Source organism: Pseudophryne corroboree, chromosome 3 (genome assembly GCF_028390025.1).
Source record: "Pseudophryne corroboree isolate aPseCor3 chromosome 3, aPseCor3.hap2, whole genome shotgun sequence".
NCBI classification, from domain to species: Eukaryota; Metazoa; Chordata; class Amphibia; order Anura; family Myobatrachidae; genus Pseudophryne; species Pseudophryne corroboree.
Window position 1 is genome coordinate 702,669,702 of NC_086446.1, and position 27,556 is coordinate 702,697,257.

Here is a 27,556-nt window from a genome sequence, read left to right on the forward strand (position 1 = left end):
AAAGGGGCTCCCTTATACCACCCGCTTAGGTAAGGTATTATTTTTTCCAGTGCAACAGAAATTCCCTTCCCCCTTTACCCCCATTTCTCTTTTCTGAGCAGAAGAATACTGTAGGTGACATTTGAATAAGACAGTATTGTTTGTGAAGGTTATCATTTTAATGAAGTTTGCATATAGAATTAAAGATAAAATGACCTTGTTTTGAGATTTGTTGCTGTTATGTTATTGGGAGTTTGTTTACATTGGAAGTTTTGTTACTATGTGTTGACCTTGGTAGGATGATGCCCAGGTATGTACTCTAACTGCCTCAGTTGCCCCCCTAAATGTGAAAAATGGTTGCTCCAGTCCAATGTGTTACATCTGGACAGATACAGCAGGTAAGGCCAAAGTTTTCCCAAAATAATAGTGAAGCCTGACATTTGTTGAAAGCATCAATATTTGATTGTAGATCTATGAGATCTATTTTCAGTTTGGATAAGAAAAGAATCTTTTTATGCTGTATGTGATATATACAGTTTTAATCATTGACTGGCATGACTAAGACTGCACAGTAAAAATTGTAAAACCCTCAGTAATGAGTGTAACTAGAGGTTATCAAGGTGGTCCTCACAAACACCTTCATACAGTATGTAGACACAACAATACAGATAGTAACCTAGCGCAGCTCTCAGGATAGAGATCAACCACTTCTCATATGTACAGTATGTATATTTCCACTTGCCCATAATAAGTCAAACAATTTCCAGTCCATGATTCAGACATGTCCTGCGTAAAAAATCCCATCCACAAACACCTTCAACCTTTTTAAACTCCAAGAGAATGTCCAGCGTGACAACTTGATGACACCATTTTTCTCTGCAGTCAGTTTCATTATGTAGATCAAGGGGAAGCAGTACCAACGAGATGTGTTAACATCTCAGCTGCTGGAGTGGGGGAGTGAAAACTCCAGTGGTGCAAGTAGAAAAAATGTGTTACGGGTACTGTGTGCGCGCGCCGAAGGCGCGCGTGCAAAAAAATGGGTGTGGCCAAATGCCACATGGGGCGTGGCCAATGAAAATGGGGGCGTGGTACACATATGGGGGAGGGGCAGATACACGTATGACCCCAATAGTGTCAGATACACGTTGCACCACAGTGCTAGATATACATTGCCCCACAGTGCCAGATACATATAACCCCACAGTGCCAGATACACATTGCCCCACAGTGCCAGATACACAAATGTCCCCAGAGTGCCAGATACACAAATGTCCCCAGAGTGTCAGATACACATTGCCTCACAGTGCCAGATACACATTGCCCCACAGTGCCAGATGCACATTGCCCCACAGTGCCAGATACACAAATGTCCCCAGAGTGCCAGATACACATTGCCCCACAGTGCCAGATACACATTGCCCCACAGTGCCAGATACACAAATGTCCCCAGAGTGCCAGATACACATTGCCCCACAGTGCCAGATGCACATTGCCCCACAGTGCCAGATGCACATTGCCCCACAGTGCCAGATACACATTGCCCCACAGTGCCAGATACAGAAATGCCCCCAGAGTGCCATACATTGCCTCACAGTGTCAGATACACATTGCCCCACAGTGCTAGATACACAAATGCCCCCACTGTGTCAGATATACATTGCCCCCCGTGCCAGATACAGAAATGCCCCTACAGTGCCAGATATGCCCCCAGTGCCAGATATCCTCCAGTGCCAGGTATACATGCCCCCCTGTGCCAGATATCCCCCAGTGCCAGGTATATATGCCCCCCTGTGCTAGATATGCCCCCAGTGCCAGATATCCCCCAGTGCCAGGTATACATGCCCCCCCAGTGCCAGATATCCCCCAGTGCCAGGTATACATGCCCCCCCAGTGCCAGATATCCCCCAGTGCCAGGTATACATGCCCCCCCAGTGCCAGATATCCCCCAGTGCCAGGTATAACATGCCCCCCCAGTGCCAGATATCCCCCAGTGCCAGGTATAACATGCCCCCCCAGTGCCAGATATCCCCCAGTGCCAGGTATACATGCCCCCCTGTGCCAGATATCCCCCAGTGCCAGGTATATATGCCTCCCTGTGCCAGATATGCCCCCAGTGCCAGGTATACATGCCCCCCTGTGCCAGATATGCCCCCAGTGCCAGGTATATATGCCCCCCTGTGCCAGATATGCCCCCAGTGCCAGGTATACATGCCCCCCTGTGCCAGATATGCCCCCAGTGCCAGGTATACATGCCCCCCTGTGCCAGATATCCCCCAGTGCCAGGTATATATGCCCCCCTGTGCCAGATATGCCCCCAGTGCCAGGTATATATGCCCCCCTGTGCCAGATATGCCCCCAGTGCCAGGTATACATGCCCCCCCAGTGCCAGGTATAACATGCCCCCCTCCCCTACTCACCGCTGCCGTCGCTGTCCTCCTGTCTGTCATGTGAGGGAAGGAGAGTGCAGCCTGCGCCTCTCGTTCCCCTCAGTCTTCGGCGGGTGTCTCAGTTTAATTCAGCGCCGATCCGTGAGCCAATCAGAGCTCGCGGGTGCGAGCTCTGATTGGCTCACGGATCGGCGCTGAAGTAAACTGAAACACCCACCGGAGACTGAGGGGAACGAGAGGCGCAGGCTGCACTCTCCTGCCCTCACATCAGAGGCGTGTGCGGCGGTGCGGCGTGGGGGAGGGAGGGAAGGAAGAGGAGCGGCGGCCCGTCGGTGTGGGTACGGCGTACCCACGGCTAAATTCTTACGGGTACGCCGTACCCACCCGTACCCGCCCACTTGCACCACTGGAAAACTCCCACCTCCAGTGATCCCTGCCGAGTCACAGCACATCAGCCTACTACTGATGCAATGTATCTTACCTCCTGGTCAGCTCCTGCAACCAATGTGAGATCTCTTGTGTGTAGCCAGACCTCTTGGGATGCCGCTACAAGTTAGCACACATATCGGTATGTAATACATACATGTCGAGGCTCGTTGTAAGGTCAGGTACACATCAGAGTGATGTGTTCCCATCCGATATGCCGGCCAAAGGGCCGACATATTGTGGAATTCTTACATTCTGCCCAATGCAGTGGTACAATGGCACAATCTAACATACATTGCTGCATTCAGCAACATGACATCGTTAATAATATCTTCTGGTTGGCTATGCAGCACAGCCAAATAGCGCTGGTTATACAGGTTGAGTATCCCATATCCAAATATCCGAAATACGGAATATTCCGAAATACGGACTTTTTGAGTGAGAGTGAGATAGTGAAACTTTTATTTTTTTAAAGGCTCAATGTACACAAACTTTGTTTAATACACACAGTTATTAAAAATACTGTATTAAATGACCTTCAGGCTGTGTGTATAAGGTGTATATGAAACAAAAATTAATTGTGTGAATGTAGATACACTTTGTTTAATGCAGAAAGTTATAAAAAATATTGGCTAAAATTACCTTCAGGCTGTGTGTATAAGGTGTATATAAAACATAAATGCATTCTGTGCTTAGATTTAGGTCCCATCGCCATGATATATCATTATGGTATGCAATTATTCCAAAATACGGAAAAATCCGATATCCAAAATACCTCTGGTCCCAAGCATTTTGGATAAGGGATACTCAACCTGTAATGTATTTGACAGTTGCCATCTCTTCTTACATCTCCCCCACAGTTCTACTCAAGATGAGAGTATTCCTGTACAGCTCTGTATCTCAGTGAAGCTATTACAGTGGATGGCAACACATTACTGACACCTTTGGGACACATAAAATGACTTGCTAGTTGCGACTGGTGTCTGGATTTTGGTGATTTACAGTAGCTGTGAGATATAAAGCAGCAATTTTTTTAGCAGCAAATTTTTGGAAGTCAGTAGTCTGCTATTACAGTTTGTGTATATTAAGTGGAATCACATTGTCTTTTTCTGTGCAGAACACACATTTCTCAGACTTTGCAGACAAGCAGACCGGGTTTACTACAAACAATATGTTGGCTACACCTATTATACATGGAACGGAGGTTCTAGCTGTTATAATGGCCCTTAACAAACAGAATGCACCAGCTTTTTCAAAGGAGGATGAAGAGGTAACATAATGTTATTTCTTACAAGTGCAGCACAACATTTACCTATTACATACAAATGTAATACATGGTTTTTTTTTTATCATGTTTTGCAGGTCTTCACAAAATATCTAAATTTCATATCCATTGTTCTTAAACACTTCCATGTGTCCTACCTCCATGGCGTTGAAGCCAGGAAAAGCCAGGTAACAGATTGATTCCAATTAAGTGTTCATGCTTTGGAGCTAAGTAATGAAGAAGCCTATCAGAGCTGTGCATTGGATAGAGAGCGATTGTTTGATACAGGTTGTGTGACTGTCAGGGAGACTTTGAGCATTCCATGCGTACTGCAAACCATCTGGGTTTTTGCAACAGTTCAGCGCTCTTGGTAATTTAGGCATGTGGAGTGGCTGGAATCAATCCACATAAAAATTCGACCTACCGCCACATTAGCACCACCTATTCCATTAAATCAACATTTTACTGTACTCATTCTTTTAACATACTTGCTGAATTGCATCATCAGCCCCCTGTACCGCCCACTTCAACCAACCAAGTGGCAGGCAGCGCTGGGAAACGTACCCACTTCTGGCAGCCGGGAGTGTCATATGATTTGTAGAAGCTTCCTGGACATTCCGGGTGAGGAAACAAGTATGCTACTAAAACATGACTTAATTAAGATGCATTTAGGCTCATATATGGATATGAATGATCATAGCTTGAGGGAACATTGGGACTGTCTGTTGTTGTTATTAAACTTTGCATATGCAAAGGACAAGACCAGAAGATCACTCGCTCGAGCTGGTGCAAAACTGAAATCTTTTTTCTGAGTGGAAATGGTCATTTTCCATACCGCAAAGCCTCAAAAATATGGCTTCTCCATACCTTTATACTATTTCAGTTATCTCACTTGTCCATGGTATATTTTGCCCTTTGTAAATGCCCTCCAGGGTTCTATTGTTGATCCATATTTTCCATTTTGCATATCCTGTCTTCCTACATTTTTTTAAATTAAACCACCCACTTGGAGTAGTTTTTAACCCCTTACCTATGTTATTATTTAATTCCAATAATTTATAAATAGACTAAAAATAAAATACTAAGATAGTGGGTTGAGTATGATATGTCGGCATTCAGCATCTCTATATGTCCAACATGTTGACAGATTACAAGTCAACACCCACAATGCTGACACTTAAATAACATTTTCAGAATGCCTACAGTACTATTTTAGCTTAAAATTAACTTTAACCCTAATTGCAGCCTAACCCTAATTGCAGTCTAACGCTAACTCTAATTGCAGCCTAACCCTAACCCTAATTGCAACCTAACACTTTCCCCCATTTGTAGCCTATCCCTAACCCAATTTGCAGCCTAACACTAACCCCATTTGTAGCCTATACCTAACCCTAATTGTAGCCTAACCCTACCCATAATTGCAGCCTAACTCTAATTGGAGCTTATCCCTAAACCTAATTGTAGCCTAATTCTAATTATAGCCTATCCCTAACTCTAATTGCAGCCTAACACTAACCCCATTTCTACCCTATTACTAATTGCAGCCTAACCCTGATTGCAGCCTAACCCTAACCCTAATTGCAGCCTAACACTAACTCTAACTGCAGCCTAACCTTAATTGTAGCCTATCCCTAAGCCTGATTACGTCTTTGTACCCAGCCATTGGAATTTGCAAAGCCGCCAGTGGGCATCTAAATACAAATCCAGGCAGCTGTGACATTTACATATTTTCGCACAGTTGCTATGTACAAAGACGTAGCTGCAAATGCATTGGCATACATCACTAAATCAGACACTTAGGGGTCTATTTACTAAGCCTTGGATGGAGATAAAGTCGCTGGTGATAAAGTACCAGCCAATCGGCTCCTAACTGTCATTTTTCAAACACAACCTGTGGCATAGCAGTTAGGAGCTGATTGGCTGGTACTTTATCTCCAGTGACTTTATCTCTATCCAAGGCTTAGTAAACAGACCCCTAAGGGGCCGATTTATCAACAAGTTGAATCATACGCAACAAGTTTTAAAACTTGTTTAGTATGATAAATGGTGCTCCAGCCAATCAGCTCCCAACTGTCAACTGTAACTGTCAGGTGTTTGAAAAATGACAGTTGGGATCTGATTGGATGGAGCACCACTAATGAAATGAGCCCCTAGGTACACTGTTAGCGAATTAAGATATAAATTTCAGTGAAAAGTTCTGAAACACAGGAGACTTGGTGCAAAAAGGATAGGTACATGAGAACACATCTGTACTGACAACTGCAAAGATATACTGACATATTTAATTAAAATTTTAATGTATTAAACAGAATTTGGAAATAAGAGATAGAGATCATTGGTGTTGTGCATTTGGACCTATTTATATATGTACAGTTGAATGCAATTTTGCAACCAGAACGTACGCTTAAAATATGTTCTTATCGCAGTATTTTGAGTTACGTTTATCTCAACTTCATAATCATACTGGTGATGGTGATGATGGCTGGTGAGTAAAATAATAAAACAAAAAAAATACAGAACAGCCCCACCCTCCATAAACCAAAATTGATCCAAGTGCTCATATTCGGGACTGGTTATGAATAATGTTGAGGGCAAACAACGTGGGGTCTTCTGCACAAGAACAACAACCAATACTAGGCTACCTTAAGCTGATTTGGACCCACAGTAACAAAGAGACCCACAGGGTGAAGTTCCACTATGAGAACATCCCCAACCTGGTCAGCATGGGCCAAAATTTCCCAGGGGATGTCCGCCCAAAACTTGGAAATGATCTTGGTAACGTGTAAACTGCACAAGAGCAGAAGACACAACTGTGATTATAAATAATAAAACATTTGTTTGAATATGAGTTTACTATGATAACAGTTTGTTTTGTCTTGTTGGAAGCAGTAACTTTGTTCGCTCTGCACAGATCTTGCTTTGGAGCGCCAACAAGGTGTTTGAGGAACTGACGGACATTGAGCGGCAATTCCACAAAGCTCTATACACTGTCAGGATATACTTGAACTGCGAGCGCTACTCAGTTGCATTGCTGGACATGACGAAGGAAAAGGTGACTGGCTCCACATACATTAATATTTTTACATGTCTTGCAAAACATGATTAAAAATGGTCCGACCACACAGAGCAGAGATAGGGTGATAACAAAAATGTTTTACTCTGCTGAGAATGATTCTTAAAGCTGGCTACAACAAGGGTGTACATAGGGCAGGTGGAAGGGTCCCTGGCACCCTTCCGTTTTGGACTATGCCCTCCCCCATCATACCATTACTGATAGTGTTCCTAAAAGCCAAGCGTCACTCTCCCAGCCTAACTGTGGAAGAGTATGGATGGCAGCATCAGTATGGATTGTAAGACGTGTGCAGGGCACACTTGAATTTATTTAGACAATTAAACACACACAAACACTCCCCCTAATCAGCCTATAAGAAAAGGAGAGGGAGGGTTTAATTCAAATCTATGGGGATGCAGTGGTTCTGGGACACTAAGGAGCAAATTCAATTAGAAGCAATGTGTTGCCGATATCCTGCAATGTTTGCCTATCGTTAGTTTTCATGCACACCTGTATGTGGTGCGAGGAAATGCTAGGGATATTGCTAACACTGTCAGCTACCAGGCCAGGCTCTGGAATGCTTTGTAAATTCTGTATTTTAACAGCCCTCATTGAAACTTATGGGGGTTGCTTTTGCTGTTGAAAGCCAATATCTGATATCTGCCAGGGTCCCCAGTGTCTATACGGGTTGGGTGACTGGTGGTTGGGATCCCAGTGGTCAGCATATCGATGCCTAGATCCTGGCCACCAGGATGCCGACAGGGGGACGAGCGCAACAAAGCCCTTTGTAGGCTCACTGCGCTTGACACGCTGAGGGCACGGTGGCTTGCCACAGGTTCTATTCCCACTCTGTGGGTGTCATGGACACCCGGGAGTGGGAATAGTCCTGGGCACCCTGCCGGCATCCTGGCAGCCAGATTCCCGTAGTCAGTATGCTGACCGCCGTGATCCCGACTGGTGGTCACCTGACTACATCCAGTTTATACATATAGGTGATTCTTAATATTTGGGATATCTTGCAAATATTCTTTGATAAATATAGCCCTTAGTTGTTCAGGCTAATACAAAATGTTGCTGCTCCAGGCAACCTCCTGAGATCACCTAATGGTAGCACTGGCCATAAGTGCACGGGAGATAAAGCGGGAGAAGTTTCAAATCTTCTAAACAGGAAAAGTGGAGCAATTACCCATACCAACCAATTGCCTTCTAGCTACACTTATCTATGAAATAATAGCTAGAATCTGATTGTTGCTATGGGAAAGTCCAAAGTGGGTAGAGATAGATGAAACTACAGCCAATCAGCAGCACAGATTATTTCTGCTCATCCAACTCCTGAGTGTGAAGCGTGTCTGAACTTGCAACTAATCTGCAGCATATAATGAGAATATCACAGAGTATTGACGTTGAGCTGGTGTTGGGATATTGTGGTGTCAAATGCACCTGTGGGTGACACAAAGTTCTTATCTACAACTGTTTCTGGCACCATTGTAAATTAGTAAAAATGTAATTTACACGCAATGTCAGCCCCAAATTCACAATTTCTCTATGTTGATTATTTCTTATGTGCTCAAGAATTACATCCCACTTAGCTTTTAAATAATTTATTTTTTTACATATACTGTAAGAGAATGTTAAAGTATCTAACAAAAAATGCAAACATTAGCGCTATATGGGAGTTTTTTAGAACTGGTGATGTTGCCCATAGCAACTATTCAGATTCTATCTATTATCTTCTAGAAGCAGCTAGGTAAATGTTAAGTAGAATCTAAATGGTTGCTATGGGCAACACCAACAGTTCTAAAAAAAACTCCCACCTTAGTAAATTTACCCCTAAGTACGCATGTACAGATTTATATTAAGGTATCTACAAAATGTAACTAAAAAATATATATAATTTTTAAAAACATAAATTTTTTCAAACTGGAGGTGTATTTAATAATGATAAAAATGAAATGTAAATATGTGTTTACAATGTATTACATGAATATAAATGTTTACGGTATTATGTGTAAAGGATGAGAGTGGCAACATTTCATTTACAGCAGAATGGATACATCTACCCCTGATAAGGACCATAAAGTTTTCTGTCAATACGAAACCTTCATAAATGCCTTATTCTTATTGTTTTCTTGTTATTCTTGTCTTATTCTTGTACGTCTCATTTTTACATGTTCTTCTGGCTGTGTAGGAGTTCTATGAAGAATGGCCAATTAAACTAGGAGAAGTACCACCTTATAAAGGACCAAAGACCCCCGATGGAAGGGTTTGTAAGGCCTTTGTTTGATAAATGCATATTTTTCTACTCAACATTCAGAAAACACTATTAACGAATGCTTCCTGCTTGTGACTTTCTTTAAACATACTTATGGTCAATGTAAAGTGGAGGCAGCCATTTTGTTTTGGTCTAAATCAATATTTCTGAGAATATAGCCTATACAGCCAATTCACTTGGAGCTAGTGACATCACTGAGCAACAAAATGACAGATATTCCACTGTACAAAGGAGATAAATGTAAGGGTATTTAAACAAATTACTTCTGATTTAATATGCACTATCAGTCACACACATTTACACATGAATGCTGTGCTTTAAAAAAAAGTGCACTTCACTTGCAAAGTAGGACTATTTGTCTCTGTGAGGAGGGAGATGTTGGCAGGGTCTGTTCTATAACAAGGCAATCTGTGCCCATTATCTCAGACAGCAAAATGGAAAGAGTTTATTTATTTATTTCATTTGCTTCAAAAGTCTGTATTGCTGTCATACGTTGCTGTCAGATAATGTTATTGCATTATATAATTAACAACACAGTGGTCCAAATGTAATAGAGTGAGAGTTTCAAAAAGTGAGAGACTTGGTAAGGTTTTGCAGTTTTTTTTTTAAAGTGGCAACCATTTACAAGAAGATCAGCCTGGTTTTGCAGTGTAAATGATTGCCACTTTAAAAAAGACTGAAAAACCTTACCAAATCTCTCACTTTCTGAAACTTTCACTCTATTACATTTGGCCCAGTGTGTTTATAATTTATATTTTTCTTAGATGGAACAGTGATTAGGAACACCCCTACATTACATGCATTTGTAAAGTTGCCAATGCCATGACGAAGTATTTTGCTGTTTTTGTAAATTATATAATTCTTTTCTTTCTTGATTCTCTGAAAATAGACTTCAGCTTGGCAGTCATTTTATTTACTGTATAACGGGTGGAAAGGCTGAAAGATTGTATTATTCTAATGAATGAGGAAACTGCATGCAGAAAGAAAGCCAGGCTATATACTGTAAAGTAACCTGTACACTGGATATACTGTATTTTGATTTATGATATACAGGTTGAGTATCCCTTATCCAAAATGCTTGGGACCAGAGGTATTTTGGATATCGGATTTTTCCGTATTTTGGAATAATTGCAAACCATAAGGAGATATCATGGTGATGGGACCTAAATATAAGCACAGAATGCTTTTATGTTACATATACACCTTATACACACAGCCTGAAGGTCATTTTAGACAATATTTTTTATAACTTCGTGCATTAAACAAAGCGTGTGTACATTCACACAATTCATTTATGTTACATATACACCTTATACACACAGCCTGAAGGTCATTTTAGACAATATTTTTTATAACTTTGTGCATTAAACAAAGCGTGTGTACATTCACACAATTCATTTATGTTTAATATACACCTTATACACACAGCCTGGGGGTCATTTAATACAATATTTTTAATAACTTTGTGTATTAAACAAAGTTTGTGTACATCGAGCCATCAAAAAACAAAGGTTTCACTATCTCACTTTCACTCAAAAAAGTCCGTATTTCGGAATATTCCGTATTTCGGAATATTTGGATATGGGATACTCAACCTGTATTTTGATATAATGTGCAGAGAGATTTATATTTGAAAGGGGCGTGTTAATATGAAGCTGCCCAGTATTTGTGGGCTACAGTACATGTAAAAGCATCTAGTATTTACCCTGCATGCAAAAAATAATAATAATTGTATTTGTACCCCTTGTGCTGCAACAGGGTTGGGTTCCAGATACAAAGCTACTTGTTTTTTTGCTCAGGACCATTAATTGATTTCTCTGCAACACTATACTATATATGATTAGTCAGGCCTTGAGAATAATGATTGAAATTGCAGTTGTTTTCACATTTTGAGATATCAGATTAATAATATTGTTGTGACATATATGTTCTATATTTACATATTAAGCACACGCATGGGTTTTGAAAATACAGTAAGTTTTACTTCTTTCATTTACATTGATTGCCATGAGTATACATTCACAATTGTTTTTCTTTCTTGCTCAGGAAGTTAATTTTTACAAGATTATTGATTATCTTTTGCATGGAAAAGAAGAGATTAAAGTTATCCCGTAAGAGAATATTACATTAGCGATTGTAATATAGTGATAAAGTGATAGTCATTGCTTTAACATATCAGACCTGCAGGGTAACTTGTATTATGTTCTGCAATTAAAGGACGCCACCTGAGGATCACTGGTCTCTTGTCAGCGGGCTGCCATCGTACGTTGCTGAGAACGGATTTGTAAGTTGCCTTTTCCTTTGTTTTTCATTTTAAAGGGACACAAACATATATTTATTTTCAAACTGCATGGGCGTAGTGTGATTTTATCTTCTGAGTAATTAGATGCTTTGTTTATCAGTCTGTTGTTTGAACACTACAAGAAAACACTGCACCATTCCTTTATATTGTATGCATTACGTTTCTCTACCAGTAGACACTGTGTGTGTTGCATGTCAGGAAAGAGGGTGTGGCTTCTATGAAATATGAGTGTGTTTGGTTTTATCTGGGTGGGTCTCAATGGATCAAGGGTGGAGTCTATGTTGATTGGTACGGAAGCTACTTTTGTTTCAGTTTTGGCTTTTAAAGTGTTGTGAGGTAGACACAGTGGAATTAGGTTTCTGTTTACCTTAAAATATTCTTAAATTGTGTGTGTGGTGCTAAGGGGACCAGAGGTGCACCTATGGGGGTTCTGCCATTGTTTATATCCCAATGTACACAGATTGGTCTTCACTTTATGGCCAAAGCTAACAGTTAATGTTAGTAATGAAGAAAGCTACAATGGCATTGCCAGGTACCTACCTAAGTTTTACTATGGAGCCTGTGGATGCATTGTTTCGCTCTGGTTGTAAATACCAATTAGACACAGTCCATTATAAGTGCCTAGTATCTAGAGGCATTAAAATAGTTGTCTTGGAAAAGCACAATAACATGGGAAGGACTTCAGCTAGCCTAATGGCATTACCTGACAACAGGCAAATTATATCTACAGTTGTACCGTACCTGTTTCTGAAGTATAAGTAATGTTACATACAAACCTAATGCACTGCATTAAATAAATTACAATTTTTAAATAATCAATTGTCTCTCAACCAATCTGATGAAATTGCTGATGAACTGGCACATAATTGCAATTTGTGCTCCTCTTGGCTCACAGTACTGTATGTGGCTCCGTTTGATCTGGTTGTTCAGCCCAATTGCCAAAGTAGCAACTCAATATGTTCATGTAAAGCATATTTAACATGTAATATCTGTCTGTAATTTACATATTTTCCTTCACACTTCAGATTTGTAACATGATGAATGCACCAGCAGATGACTTCTTCAAATTTCAGGTGAAGTACACTTTTACTTATTTAGATTTTCATATATCCACTAATTGTCCTTCTTTTTTTATTTATTTATTAGGAAAAGCACCCAGCATATGCTGGGTCACCTCAGTAACAACTACACCTCCCCCCATCCCCGAGCCACCCCGCTCTCTCCAATTCTTTCCAATCTTTCCAGCCCTGCTCTACCTCACCCCCCCCCAATGCATCCCACCCCCCAATAGAATTATTATATAGATCATTTTTAGTACAACTTAATTTTTGCAGACGTACATTTTTCACCTCCAGCAAACTGCAACATGAGAAGTAATTTAATTTCTTACTAGTTGAATACCCCATAATATAATTGTTTGCTAGTATGTTATGTTAGGAATTGATCACATATTCTACGTTTCTTGATTTGTACCTCTCTGGAGAATATGTTTGTTGCTCAGTAGTGCATCAACTCTTTGCTTACTGTTTCTAGAAAGGGCCAGTGGATGAGACGGGATGGTCTATCAAAAATGTGCTTTCTCTGCCAATTGTAAACAAGAAGGAAGAGATTGTTGGTGTGGCTACATTTTACAATAGAAAAGATGGAAAACCCTTTGATGAACATGATGAGCAAATCACAGAAGTAAGTAAATGTATTAAAAATATAAATATAGTTAATGTTTTTATTTAAAAGACTCCAGTTTGTCTTGGTTTTCCAGGGACAGTTTCCTTTCATCCATCCAAAATATTTAGCTCAACACAGTTACATCTTTACTAAGTATTGGGTTTCAGGTGCACTTGACATCAGTATGCAATGACATCATAAGCTTGTATAGTATGTAATTGTATTTGACTCAGAATTGTGATATCATACTTCACTGCAATTCAGAAGCTCCCCTTCTCAGCACTCATTGCATAGGATTCTAGTTCTGATCATTAGCTATTGGCCTTGACCACTCTACTACAATCTCAATCTTGGCTCATAACTTTGATGATCATATTTTCTGCAGGCCCTGACCTCAACTAGCGTATTCAGCTATTTTGGTGCCTGGACCAATTTATCTTCCAAGTTAGTTATTTTAGTCCCTACCTATGCCTCTGTGAGGGGTGGCCTTCTGTAGTGCACTCACTCTCACCTCAGGCTTTCAATGATGCTCCAGGTGACAGTCAAGGACCTTACTGCCCTTTATGCACCTGAGCTTAGTGCCCACCTATAGTACCATAGTCCTAATGCCTGAATGTACCCAAGGGCTTGGTGCCCAAATCCTGATGGACTTGGAAGGTACAAAAGTAGACTTAGCAGTCCTGTAGTCTTTGGCTGAACCAAGCCGGGTTAACCCATGCACACCGCTTGGTCTTCATCAGAGATGGGAACACTCCCACCACTTCCGGGCTTCCTGTAGTCTTCACCCAGTGAGCAGTGGTCTGTGTAAGCCATGGCCAATGTTGCACCAGGGCTTCTGACATCCTCACTGATCCCACTTCTAGTGGGCGTCAGTTCTTTGAACTTCAGTTGGCTAGTGGCTGCCTGCTTAAACTTTTTTGTAAAAGGACTCATTAGTGCGGGATCTCCTCAATCTTCTTTTTCGCTTCTGGATTATTTTTTCTTCAAGAGATCCCCCATGCTCTCTCTCCACTGTTGAACTGCCTTCCCGCATCTTGCACTGACTAATATGAGCCAGCGCCTGGAGACGTGGCGATGATGTGACTTGCAGTGGCCATTTCTGATTCAAAATGGCACCTTGCATTGGTAAATCTATTAAAACATGGTTCCACAGCATAGGGGTTAGCACCTTCAGTGTTGCGGCCACCATCAACCATGTGGGGAGAACAGGGGGAGCTGACTCGGGACTGGGACCCAACCACACTGCCTAACCTTAACGCTAACCTAACCCTAATCACAGAGTAACCCTAACTCTAACCACAGCCTAACCATAACTCTGCCGTAGTCCCAATCACAGCCTAAACTGAACACTACCCTAATCCTAATCACAGCATAAACCTAAATCTATCCTCACCCGAATCACAGCCTAGGCCTAACTTTACCCTATCCCTAATCACCGACTTACCCTGACTCTGCCCTATCCCTAACCACAAACTAACCCTAAATCTACCCTAAACCTAATCACAGACTAACCCTAACTCTACCCTAACCACAGCCTAACCCTAACTTTACCCTAACCCTAATCCCAGCCTATCCATAACTCTATCCTAACCCTAATCAGAGTCTAACCCTAACTCTGTTTTATCCCTAATCACAGCCTTACCCTAATTCTGCCTTAGCCCTAATCACAACCTAATCCTAACTCTACCTTAACCCTAACCTTATCTCTTCCCTAACTCTAATCATAGCCTTAACCTAACTCTATCCTATACCCCATTACAGCCACACTATAACCCTAATCTAACCTTAACCCTAATTGTAGCCTTGTGTCAACATTCTAGCTGTCGACATTCACAATACTGACATTATGTTATCGACTAGTCATTGACTGGTTGAATGTTGACAGACTGGAGGTTGTCATTTCGATCATGTAGATGTTATGGTGTTGACATTTTTAATGTCGACATAATGTCAATGTACTGTTCCTTAGAACACTGTGAAGACTTTGTCTTGCATTAGCACTGCTTGATGGTGACTGTGTCCTGTTTCAGGCCCTGACACAGTTCCTTGGGTGGTCTGTTCTGAACACTGATACCTATGAGAAAATGAATAAACTGGAGAATAGGAAAGACATTGCCCAAGAGATGCTGATGTACCAGTTGAAATGTACCCCTCTAGAACTTCAGAGTATCTTAGTAAGTGTCTTCAAGTTACTGTATATTCTTCACTAGAACACAACTGAAGGGCATTATTGTAACCAAAATTTTATTTTCCTTTTTAGAAAACCAAAGAAAAGTTAAAAAGAAATGTAGAAGATTGTGAAGAGAAAGAACTAGTGAAGATATTGGCAAGTATTTCTGTAGGAGATCACTAGACCCACTGATCCTTATCTTTGTTACTATAATGAAAGTGTATTTGGTCATTGCTAATCATATCTGCAGCAATATGAACAAATTGGGCCAATTAATGGGATTAAAATTTGTAATTTTTGGGCATGTCCAGTCATCAGATGAACCAAGCCTTGGAGGGAAATCAAATGGAGTTGTAACCGATTAGCTTCTATCTGTCATTTATCTAGCGCAGTCTATAAAATGACGGTTCTTTGGTTGCTATGGGCAACTTTGGTTGCTATGGGCGCATTGCTATCGCTGGTGCTAGATTGGCCCAATCTAGCAGGTTGCTCACTTCACCCCCGCTGGGTGAAATGAGCCCCCCCCCCGCTCCCCCCACACGCTCAGCACACATCGCGCTGTGCTGAGCGGGGGGAGAGATGTGTGCTGAGCGGTTCGCTCAGCACACATCTCCCCCTTGATCTGCCCGTGAATACGGCCCTTAACTCGTGTTACAGGCTGTGTTTGAAAAATGACAGAAGCTGATTGAATCTCTCTCCACATTTTCTTTCTACATGCTTTGATAAATCCCCTCCATTGTAGTCATTGATATATAAATAGCATAGAAACATAGAAATAAAGAATTTGACGGCAGATAAGAACCACTTGGCCCATCTAGTCTGCCCCCTTTTTTTTATCTTTTAGGTAATCTCAACCCTTTTTGAACCTTAATTCTTTGTAAGGATATTCATATGCCTATCCCAAGCATGTTTAAATTGCTCTACAGTCTTAGCCTCTACCACCTCTGATGGGAGGCTATTCCACTTATCCACTATCCTTTCTGTGAAGTAATTTTTACTTACATTTCCCCTGAACCTCCCCCCCTCCAGTCTCAGTGTATGTCCTCGAATTCTAATACTTCTCTTCCTTTGAAGAATGTTTCTCTCCTGAACTTTGTTAAAACCCTTGGTATATTTGAAAGTTTCTATCATGTCTCCCCTTTCACTTCTCTCCTCCAAACTAGCATATACTGTACATATCTCCTGTAACTTGAATGTATGACTTAACATTGCAGATAATTTCTTTTTGTGTGTACATGTAGTCTTCAGGATGCTGAATTGCTATGATAGAGAACTACAGATTTTTGAAATAGACATAACATATTCTATTATTACAATTTGGGTATATAACCCTCTATTTAATGCATTTATTCTGCCTTTTTGTTGTTTTTTTAATAGTTTTGTCAAATGGCAATTATAAGTAGTAAGGATTAAGAGGAACCTTTGAAAATCAAATCAATACATTAGGAGCTGAGTTGTAGATCCGACTAACAAGATCCATATGCTCAGAAATGTTTATCTTCCTTTGAACAGGCAGAGGAGCTGCCAGACCCAGCGGCACTGGAACTCTATGAATTCCACTTCAGTGACCTGCCAGTGTCCGAACACGAGCTCATAAAAAGTGGGATAAGACTGTTTGTGGAACTAAAAGTTGTGGAGAAATTTAAGGTGCCTGCAGAGGTAAGCAGTCATCTCCAGACCTAAGTTGGCTTGCCCTGTTTATTTTTGTCCAACCCCAGTCACAAAAAAATAACTGAATTACTTGGTTAATGGATCTTTTTCAACTTGGACTGAAGTGCTAAGTGGTGTGCCGCAAGGCTCAGTATTAGGACCGCTATTGTTCAATATTTTCATTAACGACCAAACAGAAGGTCTAGAGAGCGTGGTGTCAATTTTTGCAGATGATACCAAATTGTGTAAGGCTATAAATACAGAGGAGGATGCCGAGTCTCTTCAGAACGACTTAGTTAAATTAGAAGCATGGGCAGCCAAATGGAGAATGCGCTTCAACACAGACAAGTGTAAGGTAATGCACTGTGGTAACAAGAACAAAAATTACACCTACCTACTAAATGGGGTAAAATTAGGGGATTCTGTACTGGAAAAGGACTTAGGTGTCCTCATAGATAGCAAGCTAAGAAGTAGTATCCAAAGTAGGACTGCAGCAAAGAAGGCTAATAAGATATTAGCATGCATAAAACGGGGTATTGATGCTAGGGACGAGAGTATTATACTCCCGTTATATAAATCACTAGTGAGGCCACACCTTGAATACTGTGTACAGTTCTGGGCACCGTACTACAAAAAGGATATCCTGGAGCTTGAAAAGGTACAGAGGAGGGCGACCAAACTAATTAAGGGCATGGAGACGATGGAATACAAGGGAAGGCTTGAAAGACTAGGCATGTTTACATTGGAAAAGCGGAGACTAAGAGGGGATATGATCAACATCTACAAATATATAAGGGGACAATACACAGAGCTTGCGCGGGACCTGTTTTTGGTTAGATCAACACAGAGGACTCGTGGACACTCGCTCAGGTTAGAGGAGAGGAGATTCCGCACAATACGGCGTAAAGGCTTTTTCACGGTAAGGACAATACGTGTTTGGAATTCCCTGCCCGAGGGAGTTGTAATGGCGGAATCTGTCAACACCTTTAAGAATGGGTTGGATAAATTCCTATTGGAAAAGGATATCCAGGGGTATGGTGCATAGTCATGCATTATAGTTACTATAAATAGGGATAAAATGCAACGGCTGACAGCAGCATCAGTCAGAAATTTTCGTCAAATCATCATGCATAGGACACCACAAATAGGTTGAACTCGATGGACAATTGTCTTTTTTCAACCTCAGATACTATGTTACTATGTTACTATGTTACTTGAAGTCTGTTTCTCATGTCGGCGTAGCATATGCTATTAAATGGGAACCTCACAAATAAGGCCTCTAAATGGGCAAATGTAGCAGCTGAAGAACCCTGCTGGAAACTGGAAACACTTCTTGTTCTCCTGAAAACAGTCAAATGCAGCATGACTGTAGCTGTGAGCAGCGGCAGAAGCCTGATTTACTACCGTACCTTATGCTAATGCCAGAATCCATTAAGCTAATGCGAGGGTTTGGGCCTGTGGCAGTGAAACCTGTGCCACTCATTGGGCCTGATTCAGAAACCCATCCTGCGCCGTAAAGTACAGATGTTTCGGTACTTTGCACATGCTCAGAACCCATGCGCGAATGGGTCCTACGTCACAGGATGCAGGACAGAAGCAGGCTGTCAGTGATTGACAGTCTGCTTCCGTTTGGAGGGTGGGGAGGGGGCGCTGCCATTGCGGGGGAGGGACAAGGACTGGATCTCCTTCAGAAGATGGAGATTACTTGGTCTCATGGTAGCTCCTGCGGTGGCCCCCATGGGTCACGCAGCTGGCCGATGGTGTTGGAAATGATCCGATACTGCGTCCTAGGATGCAGTTTGGATCAGTAATCCAGCATGAGGTGTGACGCCCCCATCTGCATTACTACATTACTGCTGTCGCTGATGCTTCTATGTCAGCAGCAGCAATAGCAACGCCAACCACATCTGAATAAGGCCCATTGATTTAATGCCAATCACCGCAAGAGTCATCATTAGTATTATGACTTGCACAAGCAACATGCTAGCTACTAGAGATCTATTATAAACAGGCTTTCCATTACACTCACATGGCACACCCACAAAACAGGGGGGTTCCATGTGCCTGCATTTTTGCCACCCATTTGCCGCCTCGAAACACCCAATTTTACAGAAAGAAAGAAAGATGCGTCCAAGTTCTGTACAACTCAAACAGGAATAGGATGGAGAAATACAAAAATGCGCAGGCACTGTATGCAAAAACTCACCCTTTGCTGTCCGACTCAGTATAGCCCAGAGCCGGCCCTAACCAATATGATGCCCTAGGCAAGATTTTGGCTGATGCCCCCTAGCACCACCGCTGGTTCCGCCACTGACCTTGCACCTCTTTCCCAGCACCATCACCCCTCACCCATAGCAGTCCTTATTTTGGTGTTTGTGCCCCCTATATTTTAAATAGGAACAGTTCGCACATTTGGCGCACAGTCCAAACAGGGGAGTGTTTTTGCTGGCAAGGGGCATGGCCACACAATAGAAACCCCAATTCCAATTACGCCACACAGTACTGCAACTTTATTCACATTTGATCATGCAATAGTGTCCATAATTCATATTACATCCTACAGTAGTATCACTTTACCTTATAAACGTTACTCCTCACAGTAGAGCCCCTTATTCACATTACATCACACTGAATTGCTCCTTATTCACATTACACCACACCCTATTGCTCTTTATTCACATTAGACAACACAGTACTGCCCTTTATATCTGCAACGCCACATAGTAGAGCACCTTATACACATAATGCCGCACATTAGTAATGCATTTATACACATAATTCCACACAGTAATGCCCCTTACACATATGAGACACATTAATGTCCTTATAAACATAATGCGCCTTTCACATTATGACAACTTTTATTGCCCTTTTACACATACTGTCCCTTACACATATGCCGCACAGTATTAATGCCCTTATACACATAATGACACACATAGTGCCCCCTACACATTTGCTGCACATTATTAGTGCCCCTATATACACATAATGACACACATACAGTAGTACCCTGTTACACATATGCCGCACATTATTAATGCCCTTATACACATAATGACACACATAGTGCCTCTTACACATATGTTGCACATTATTAATGCATTTTACATGACACACATAATGCTCCTTACACATATTGTGAACACTACTGCACAACCAACCCACTCACATGCACACAGCACTCACACTGCCACTAACACTGTGACCTCTGCCTGTGCTTGGATATAGATGTGTCCTCATAAATCTTGCCTCAATGCTAATGTCGGGCACCTTTTTTATGAAAATGCATCTTATTTGCATTGCTATGTGGCTAGGATGCACAAGCAGCTTCTGCTGATTAAAATGATATGCAGCATGCCTATATACTGTGTGAGACTGTGGCTGTATCTGCATATGAAATGCCACACACAGAATATAGGCATGCCGCATATCATTTTAATCAGCAGAAGCTGATGATGCCCCTAGGCATATCAAATGCCCTAGGCAATTGCCTAGTTTGCCTATGCCTATGGCCGGCTCTGGTATAGCCCCACAGTTTCCTATGTTTGGATTACAGATTGGTTATTTCACTGCACACACCAGTGACCTGCTGGGGTCATCAGACCTATACAAATATATTACTGGTGAAATTAATTGTTGGATTAAGCATTTCTTAATGTACACTCGTTTAATGTACTCCAAATCTATTATACGTACTGAGCTGTTATTTCAGTATCAGGGTAAACTGTTATATAAAGACTGCCGGTGATGAGCCTGTGAATGGGTTAGTGCAAAGGCAAGTGTCAAAATCCTACTTTCCAAGGACTGTTGCTATAAACGCACGTGTTTTATGGCATTTCATTGTCAGATGATTAGTAGGAATGGTTACCATTATAAATAATGCATCATTTTACAGTCCATATATTTTACAGGGGTTCACTACGATATGCCGGCGGTCGGGCTCCCGGCGACCAGCATACCGGCGCCGGGAGCCCGACTGCCGGCTTACCGTCAGTGTGGCAAGCGCAAATGAGCCCCTTGCGGGCTCGCTGCGCTCGCCACGCTATTTTATTCTCCCTCCAGGGGGGTCGTGGACCCCACGAGGGAGAATAAGTGTCAGTATGCTGGCTGTCGGGATCCCGGCGCCGGTATACTGTGCGCCGGGATCCCGTCAGTCGGCATACTGAAGACCACCCATTTTACAGATGTAATGTGTTTATGCTAGTGTGAAAGGGTATCCGGTATCTAGGTCGACCACACTTAGGTCGACACTGTCTAGGTTGACCACTATTGGTTGACAGTAAGTAGGTCGACATGGTTTCTAAGTCGACAGGGACCCTAGGTCAACATATTCTAGGTCGACATGACAAAAGGTGACATGAGGTTTTCACTTCTTTTTTTTGGACTTTTTCATACTTTTCGATCCACGTGGGTGAAGCGAGCCATGCGAGGGGACACAGTGCACTAATTGGGGATCCCGGTAACTGTACGAAGAAGACGACACCCAAAAAAGTGCAAAAACTCATGTCGACCTTCTGTCATGTCGACCTAGTATATGTCGACCTAGAGTCCCTGTCAACCTAGAAACCATGTCGACCCACTTACTGTCGACCAATAGTGGTCGACCTAGACACTGTCAACCTAAGTGTGGTGAACCTTGCATACTACTCCCGTGTGAATGGCTTCTACTGTAGGTTATTTCGCCAACTCTTGCCATGTATGGTTGTGTAATGTATTAGTAGACAAAGTATATGCAGAATGGTTTGGGTTACCAATACAATGGAGAGAATTCTTGATGCAGAGGGAGTAGCTGACATGGCAGGTGGGTGTGGGCTAAGGCTGGCTGGCAAATTGTATCCTGGGGAGATGAGTACACAGCACTTGCCTGTAGACCATGAGCAGTGGACCACTATTTAAGGTGGTTTTAGGTGGAGACAGTTCATTATATATAAAAATATAAAACCAAAACAAAAACACGTCACATTATTTTATCTTCTCAGTAAAAGTCCCTTATTAAAGTGGATCTGTTACATAAAATGGAGGCAACTGTTTTGTGAACTGAACTAATACTACAGTATGAGAATGCAGCATGCCAGGTCACTAGGAAGGATGCAGCATGCCAGGTCACTAGGAAGGATGCCGCATGCCAGGTCACTAGGAAGGATGCCAGGACACTAAGAAGTATGCTGCATGCCAGGTCACTAGGAAGGATGCAGCATGCCAGGTCACTAGGAAGGATGCAGCATGCCAGGTCACTAGGAAGGATGCAGCATGCCAGGTCACTAGGAAGGATGCAGCATGCCAGGTCACTAGGAAGGATGCAGCATGCCAGGTCACTAGGAAGGATGCAGCATGCCAGGTCACTAGGAAGGATGCAGCATGCCAGGTCACTAGGAAGGATGCCAGGACACTAAGAAGTATGCTGCATGCCAGGTCACTAGGAAGGATGCTGCATGCCAGGTCACTAGGAAGGATGCTGCATGCCAGGTCACTAGGAAGAATGCAGCATGCCAGGTCACTAGGAAGGATGCAGCATGCCAGGTCACTAGGAAGGATGCAGCATGCCAGGTCACTAGGAAGGATGCCAGGACACTAAGAAGTATGCTGCATGCCAGGTCACTAGGAAGGATGCAGCATGCCAGGTCACTAGGATGGATGCTGCATACCAGGTCACTAGGAAGGATGCTGCATGCCAGGTCACTAGGAAGGATGCCAGGACACTAAGAAGTATGCTGCATGCCAGGTCACTAGGAAGGATGCTGCATACCAGGTCACTAGGAAGGATGCTGCATGTCACGTCACTAGGATGGATGCTGCATACCAGGTCACTAGGAAGGATGCTGCATGCCAGGTCACTAGGAAGGATGCCAGGACACTAAGAAGTATGCTGCATGCCAGGTCACTAGGAAGGATGCTGCATACCAGGTCACTAGGAAGGATGCTGCATGTCACGTCACTAGGATGGATGCTGCATACCAGGTCACTAGGAAGGATGCTGCATGTCAGGTCCCTAGCAAGGATGCTGTGTGTCAGGTCACTAGGATGATGCTGCATGCCAGGTCACTAGAAAAGATGCTGCATACCTGGTCACTAGGAAGGATGCAGCATGCCAGGTCACTAGGAAGGATGCAGCATGCCAGGTCACTAGGAAGGATGCTGCATTGCCAGGTCACTAGGAAGGATGCAACATGTTAGGTCACTAGGAAGGATGCAACATGTTAGGTCACTAGGAAGGATGCAACATGTTAGGTCACTAGGAAGGATGCAACATGTTAGGTCACTAGGAAGGATGCAACATGTTAGGTCACTAGGAAGGATGCAACATGTCAGGTCACTAGGAAGGATGCAACATGTCAGGTCACTAGGAAGGATGCAACATGTTAGGTCACTAGGAAGGATGCAACATGTTAGGTCACTAGGAAGGATGCAACATGTCAGGTCACTAGGAAGGATGCAACATGCCAGATCACTAGGAAGGATGCAACATGTTAGGTCACTAGGAAGGATGCAACATGTTAGTTCACTAGGAAGGATGCAACATGTTAGGTCACTAGGAAGGATGCTGATTTGCTAGTGCATTAAGAAGGATGCTGTATATCAGGTCACTACGAAGTATGTCCCATGCCAGGTCACAAGAAAATATACCAAATGCCAGGTCACTAGGAAGGATGCCACATGCCAGGTCACTAGGAGGGATTGAGCATGCCAGGTCACTAGGAAGGATGCTGCATGCCAGGTTGCAGTGCTAGGAAGGATGCAGCATGCCAGGTAACTAGGAATTATGCTGCATGCCAGGCTGCTAGAAGGGTGGCAGCATGTGAGATAACTAGGAAGGATGCCGCATGCCAGGTCACTAGAAAGGTTGCAGCATACCAGGTCACTTGTAAGGATGCCGCCTGCCAGATCACTAGGAAGGATGCCACATGCCAGGTCACTAGGAAGGATGCCACATGCCAGGTCACTAGGAAGGATGCCACATGCCAGGTCACTAGGAAGGATGCCATATGCCAGGTCACTAGGAAGGATGCCGTAGGCAAGGTCACTAGAAGGATGCTGCATGCCAGGTCATAAGGAAGGATGCTGCATGTCAGGACACTAGGAAGCATGCAGCATGCCAGATCACTAGGAAGGATGCCTCATGCCAGGTAACAAGGAAGGATGCCAAATTCCAGGTCACTAGGAAGGATACCGCATGACAGGTCACAAGGAAGAATACTGTTTCCTTGATACAGCACAGCATTGCTAGTTCAATAGGTACTGTATGAAGGATGCAACAATGTAGGAACAAATGACATCACTGGGGTGATGCTCTGTGGAGTCAGCCATGTTGTGAGGGTGTTGTGTGGGAGTAAAGCAGTTAGGTAGCAATGTGGAGGATCTAGAAGACTAAGCTGAAAATATATGTATCAGAGTAATGGAAGAGGGGCAGAGGGCAGCGTATAGAGATGTGGGACGTAGTAGTGGGGATAAGTACAGGAAGTTGGGGGTATTAGTAGGTGAAGCAGGAAAAGTGGTGAAGAGAAACTAAATAACAGAATTTAAGATGGTGAGATATTACAAATAGGATGCACAGTATAGTGATGAGAGTAAGGCAGTAACAAGTGCAAATAGAGGAAATACTCTAAAGTGAAATCAGATTGCTAGTAGTGCAGTTGTAGTTCCAAAGGCATTTTGCTTCTTAAATGTATTCTTTCTCCAGGATGTTTCTTGTAGTAATTTATAATGCAATAGGTAAAGTGCAGGCAACTAATGTAAATACAGAGCAAATAAATTTAGCCTGGTTGCTGTGTCCATAATGGATTGCAAAAGGTTAAGTATGTTTAGGGAAAGGCTAGTATGAAGGGATTGCAATAGTCCATGTGGGAGATAGTGAGTGCATGAATTACAGTATATTGTGTGAGATATGTGGATATTCTGGAGACAGAATAGGGCAATTCTGAGTAAGGAAAACAGCTTGGCAGACTGAAATATTCTCTGTAAAGAGCTGGATAATGGAGCCCACACATCTATGGGCTGATTGCCCGGTCTACCAACGGTGATCTGATCCACCAATCAAAATGCCGATCAGTGAACATCAATGATCAGCAATTCATTGTGAGACCAGGGAAATTCAATATACAAAAAATGCCAGGCTTGCAGAGTCTGAATATTTTTTGCCCATTATCAGTGAATCAGGGATCTCCAACATGTATGATTATACCAATCCCTAGTCATTGGGAAAACAACAAATAGCCCCAATCAATCGCAGATGTATGGGCCTCTTAATATGTCTGTGCTATATACATAACTGGTATCTTGTAATAAAATAAATAAACAGGGTTTACTTTGTTGCAACAGCAACATTTCCAAAATAGAATTAATCATATTCACGCCAGCCAAGAGTAGTTACCAACATCATATCTCCATTACTGTTGACAACTCAACAATCTACCCTACCCAACAACCTCGCTGCCTAGGTGTCATCCTTGAGGCTGAACTGTCCTTTGCTTCCCACATTCAACCTGTCTCTAAATCATGTTACATGCATCTAAAAAACATATCCAAAATATGACCATATCTTACACAGGACTCTGCAAAAACTCTAATCCATGCTCTCATTATCTCCCACATTGATTATTGTAATAGTCTCCTGACTGGTCTTACCAAACATAGGCTCTCACCACTACAATCCATTCTGAATGCAGCTGCGAGGCTAATCTTCCTAGCAAGACGTTCATCGTCTACTGATCCTTTCTGTCAGTTCCTCCACTGGTTGCCCATATTCTACCATATTCAATATAAAATACTTCTACTCACATATAAAGCTATTAACCAAACTACACCAACATATATCTCTTCGCTTATCTCAAAATATCTCCCAAATCGTCCTTTCCACTCTGCACAAGATCTGCGTCTCTCATCTGCACGGATCACTCACCCCCAATCACAACTGCAGGACTTTCTTCGGGCAGCACCCACCCTATGGAATGCCCTCCCATGCATGATAAGGTTCTCCTCCAGCCTCCACACTTTCAAGCGTTCCCTAAAAACTCACCTCTTCAGGAGAGCCTATCAAATTCCTGAACTGCCCACATAACCTTCGGAAGCATTCATATCTAATTGCATCCCATCAGGACTGTATTTACAATCTGGTGGGACCGCTATGCTATAGATAGCATGCCCTCCAGCATGACCCATTCCACTAGGTACAAAATGCTCTGTTCCTGGTTTTTCTTGCCAATGGCAGTTACAGAGGTGGGGCTGCAGCACAGTTCAAAATTCAAAAAGGGGAGCCACACCAACTGTCAGTGAGTCCTGCGCGGTGATGTATGGCAATGTTTGGGGAAGCAGATGGTGTAGCTCCCCTACTTAAATTTTGGACTGTGCTGCAGCCCCGTCTCTGGAGCCACCACTGGAAGAAAGTCGAGGAACAGAACATTTTGTACCTAATGGAATGGGTCATGTTGGAGGGTATGTAGATAGTGCCTATCATTGTGTATTCTTCCTAATTCCCTATAGATTGTAAACTTGCGAGCAGGGCCTTCCTACCGCTATGGCTGTCTGTTATTACCCAGTTTGTCTTATCACTGTTGTTTCCAATTGTAAAGCGCAATGGAATATGCTGTGCTATATAAGAAACTGTAAATAAATAATAGAGATATCAGGTAAGTAGCCTCTGTATGTTGGTTGACAGCATAATACTGTAGCTCATCTTTATCAATGAAAGACATTTGCTAGACAACTGTGGGGATCAATAATGTGATGAATATATTTTCTCAATAGGTCTTAACAAAATGGATGTACACAGTGAGAAAAGGATATCGAGACATTACTTACCACAACTGGCGACATGGGTTTAATGTAGGACAAACAATGTTTACACTGCTAATGGTATGTAATGTTTTAGTGGACATCTTCGCATGGAATATTTTTGACTAATTAAATAGATTTATCTCATGCTATATGATCAATTTGGACATGCTAAATATACTTTTTAATATAAGACATTGGGGTCTATTTACTAAGCCTTGGAGAGAGATAAAGTGGACAGAGATAAAGTACCAACAAACAAGCTCCTAAATGTCTTTTTTCAAACACTGCCTGCAACATGGCAGCCAGGAGCTAATTGGCTGGTACTTTATTTCTCCCCACTTTATCTCTCTCCAAGGATTAGTACATAGGGATTTATTCATGAAGCAGTGAAAACAGTGGAGAAACAGACCAGCAGAGAAGTTGCCCATGGGAAGCAATCAGCATCTCCCTTACATATTATAGTATGTAGTTGATACAGGCTCCCTTCAAAGCTGATTGGTTGCCATGGGCAACTTCTCTACTGATCCTTTTCTCCACTCTTTTCACTGCTTCATGAATAGACCCCATAGACTCCAAAGTAAAGAGAGATAAAGTACCAACCACTCAGCCCTTAAC

At 42.5% G+C, this 27,556-nt stretch overlaps 1 protein-coding gene across 1 annotated transcript in view; it reads left to right on the forward strand.

The window, feature by feature from the left end:
- Positions 1-27,556, forward strand: part of PDE6C (phosphodiesterase 6C) — a 263,370-nt gene that overhangs the window by 95,515 nt on the left and 140,299 nt on the right. The window contains exons 2-13 of the mRNA XM_063962080.1: positions 3,910-4,062; positions 4,155-4,244; positions 6,968-7,108; positions 9,297-9,371; positions 11,427-11,491; positions 11,598-11,664; positions 12,708-12,755; positions 13,216-13,365; positions 15,378-15,521; positions 15,608-15,677; positions 17,034-17,176; positions 26,912-27,019. Of these exons, the coding sequence (XP_063818150.1) occupies positions 3,910-4,062; positions 4,155-4,244; positions 6,968-7,108; positions 9,297-9,371; positions 11,427-11,491; positions 11,598-11,664; positions 12,708-12,755; positions 13,216-13,365; positions 15,378-15,521; positions 15,608-15,677; positions 17,034-17,176; positions 26,912-27,019 (1,254 nt within the window). The remainder of the gene's footprint in view (positions 1-3,909; positions 4,063-4,154; positions 4,245-6,967; positions 7,109-9,296; positions 9,372-11,426; positions 11,492-11,597; positions 11,665-12,707; positions 12,756-13,215; positions 13,366-15,377; positions 15,522-15,607; positions 15,678-17,033; positions 17,177-26,911; positions 27,020-27,556) is intronic.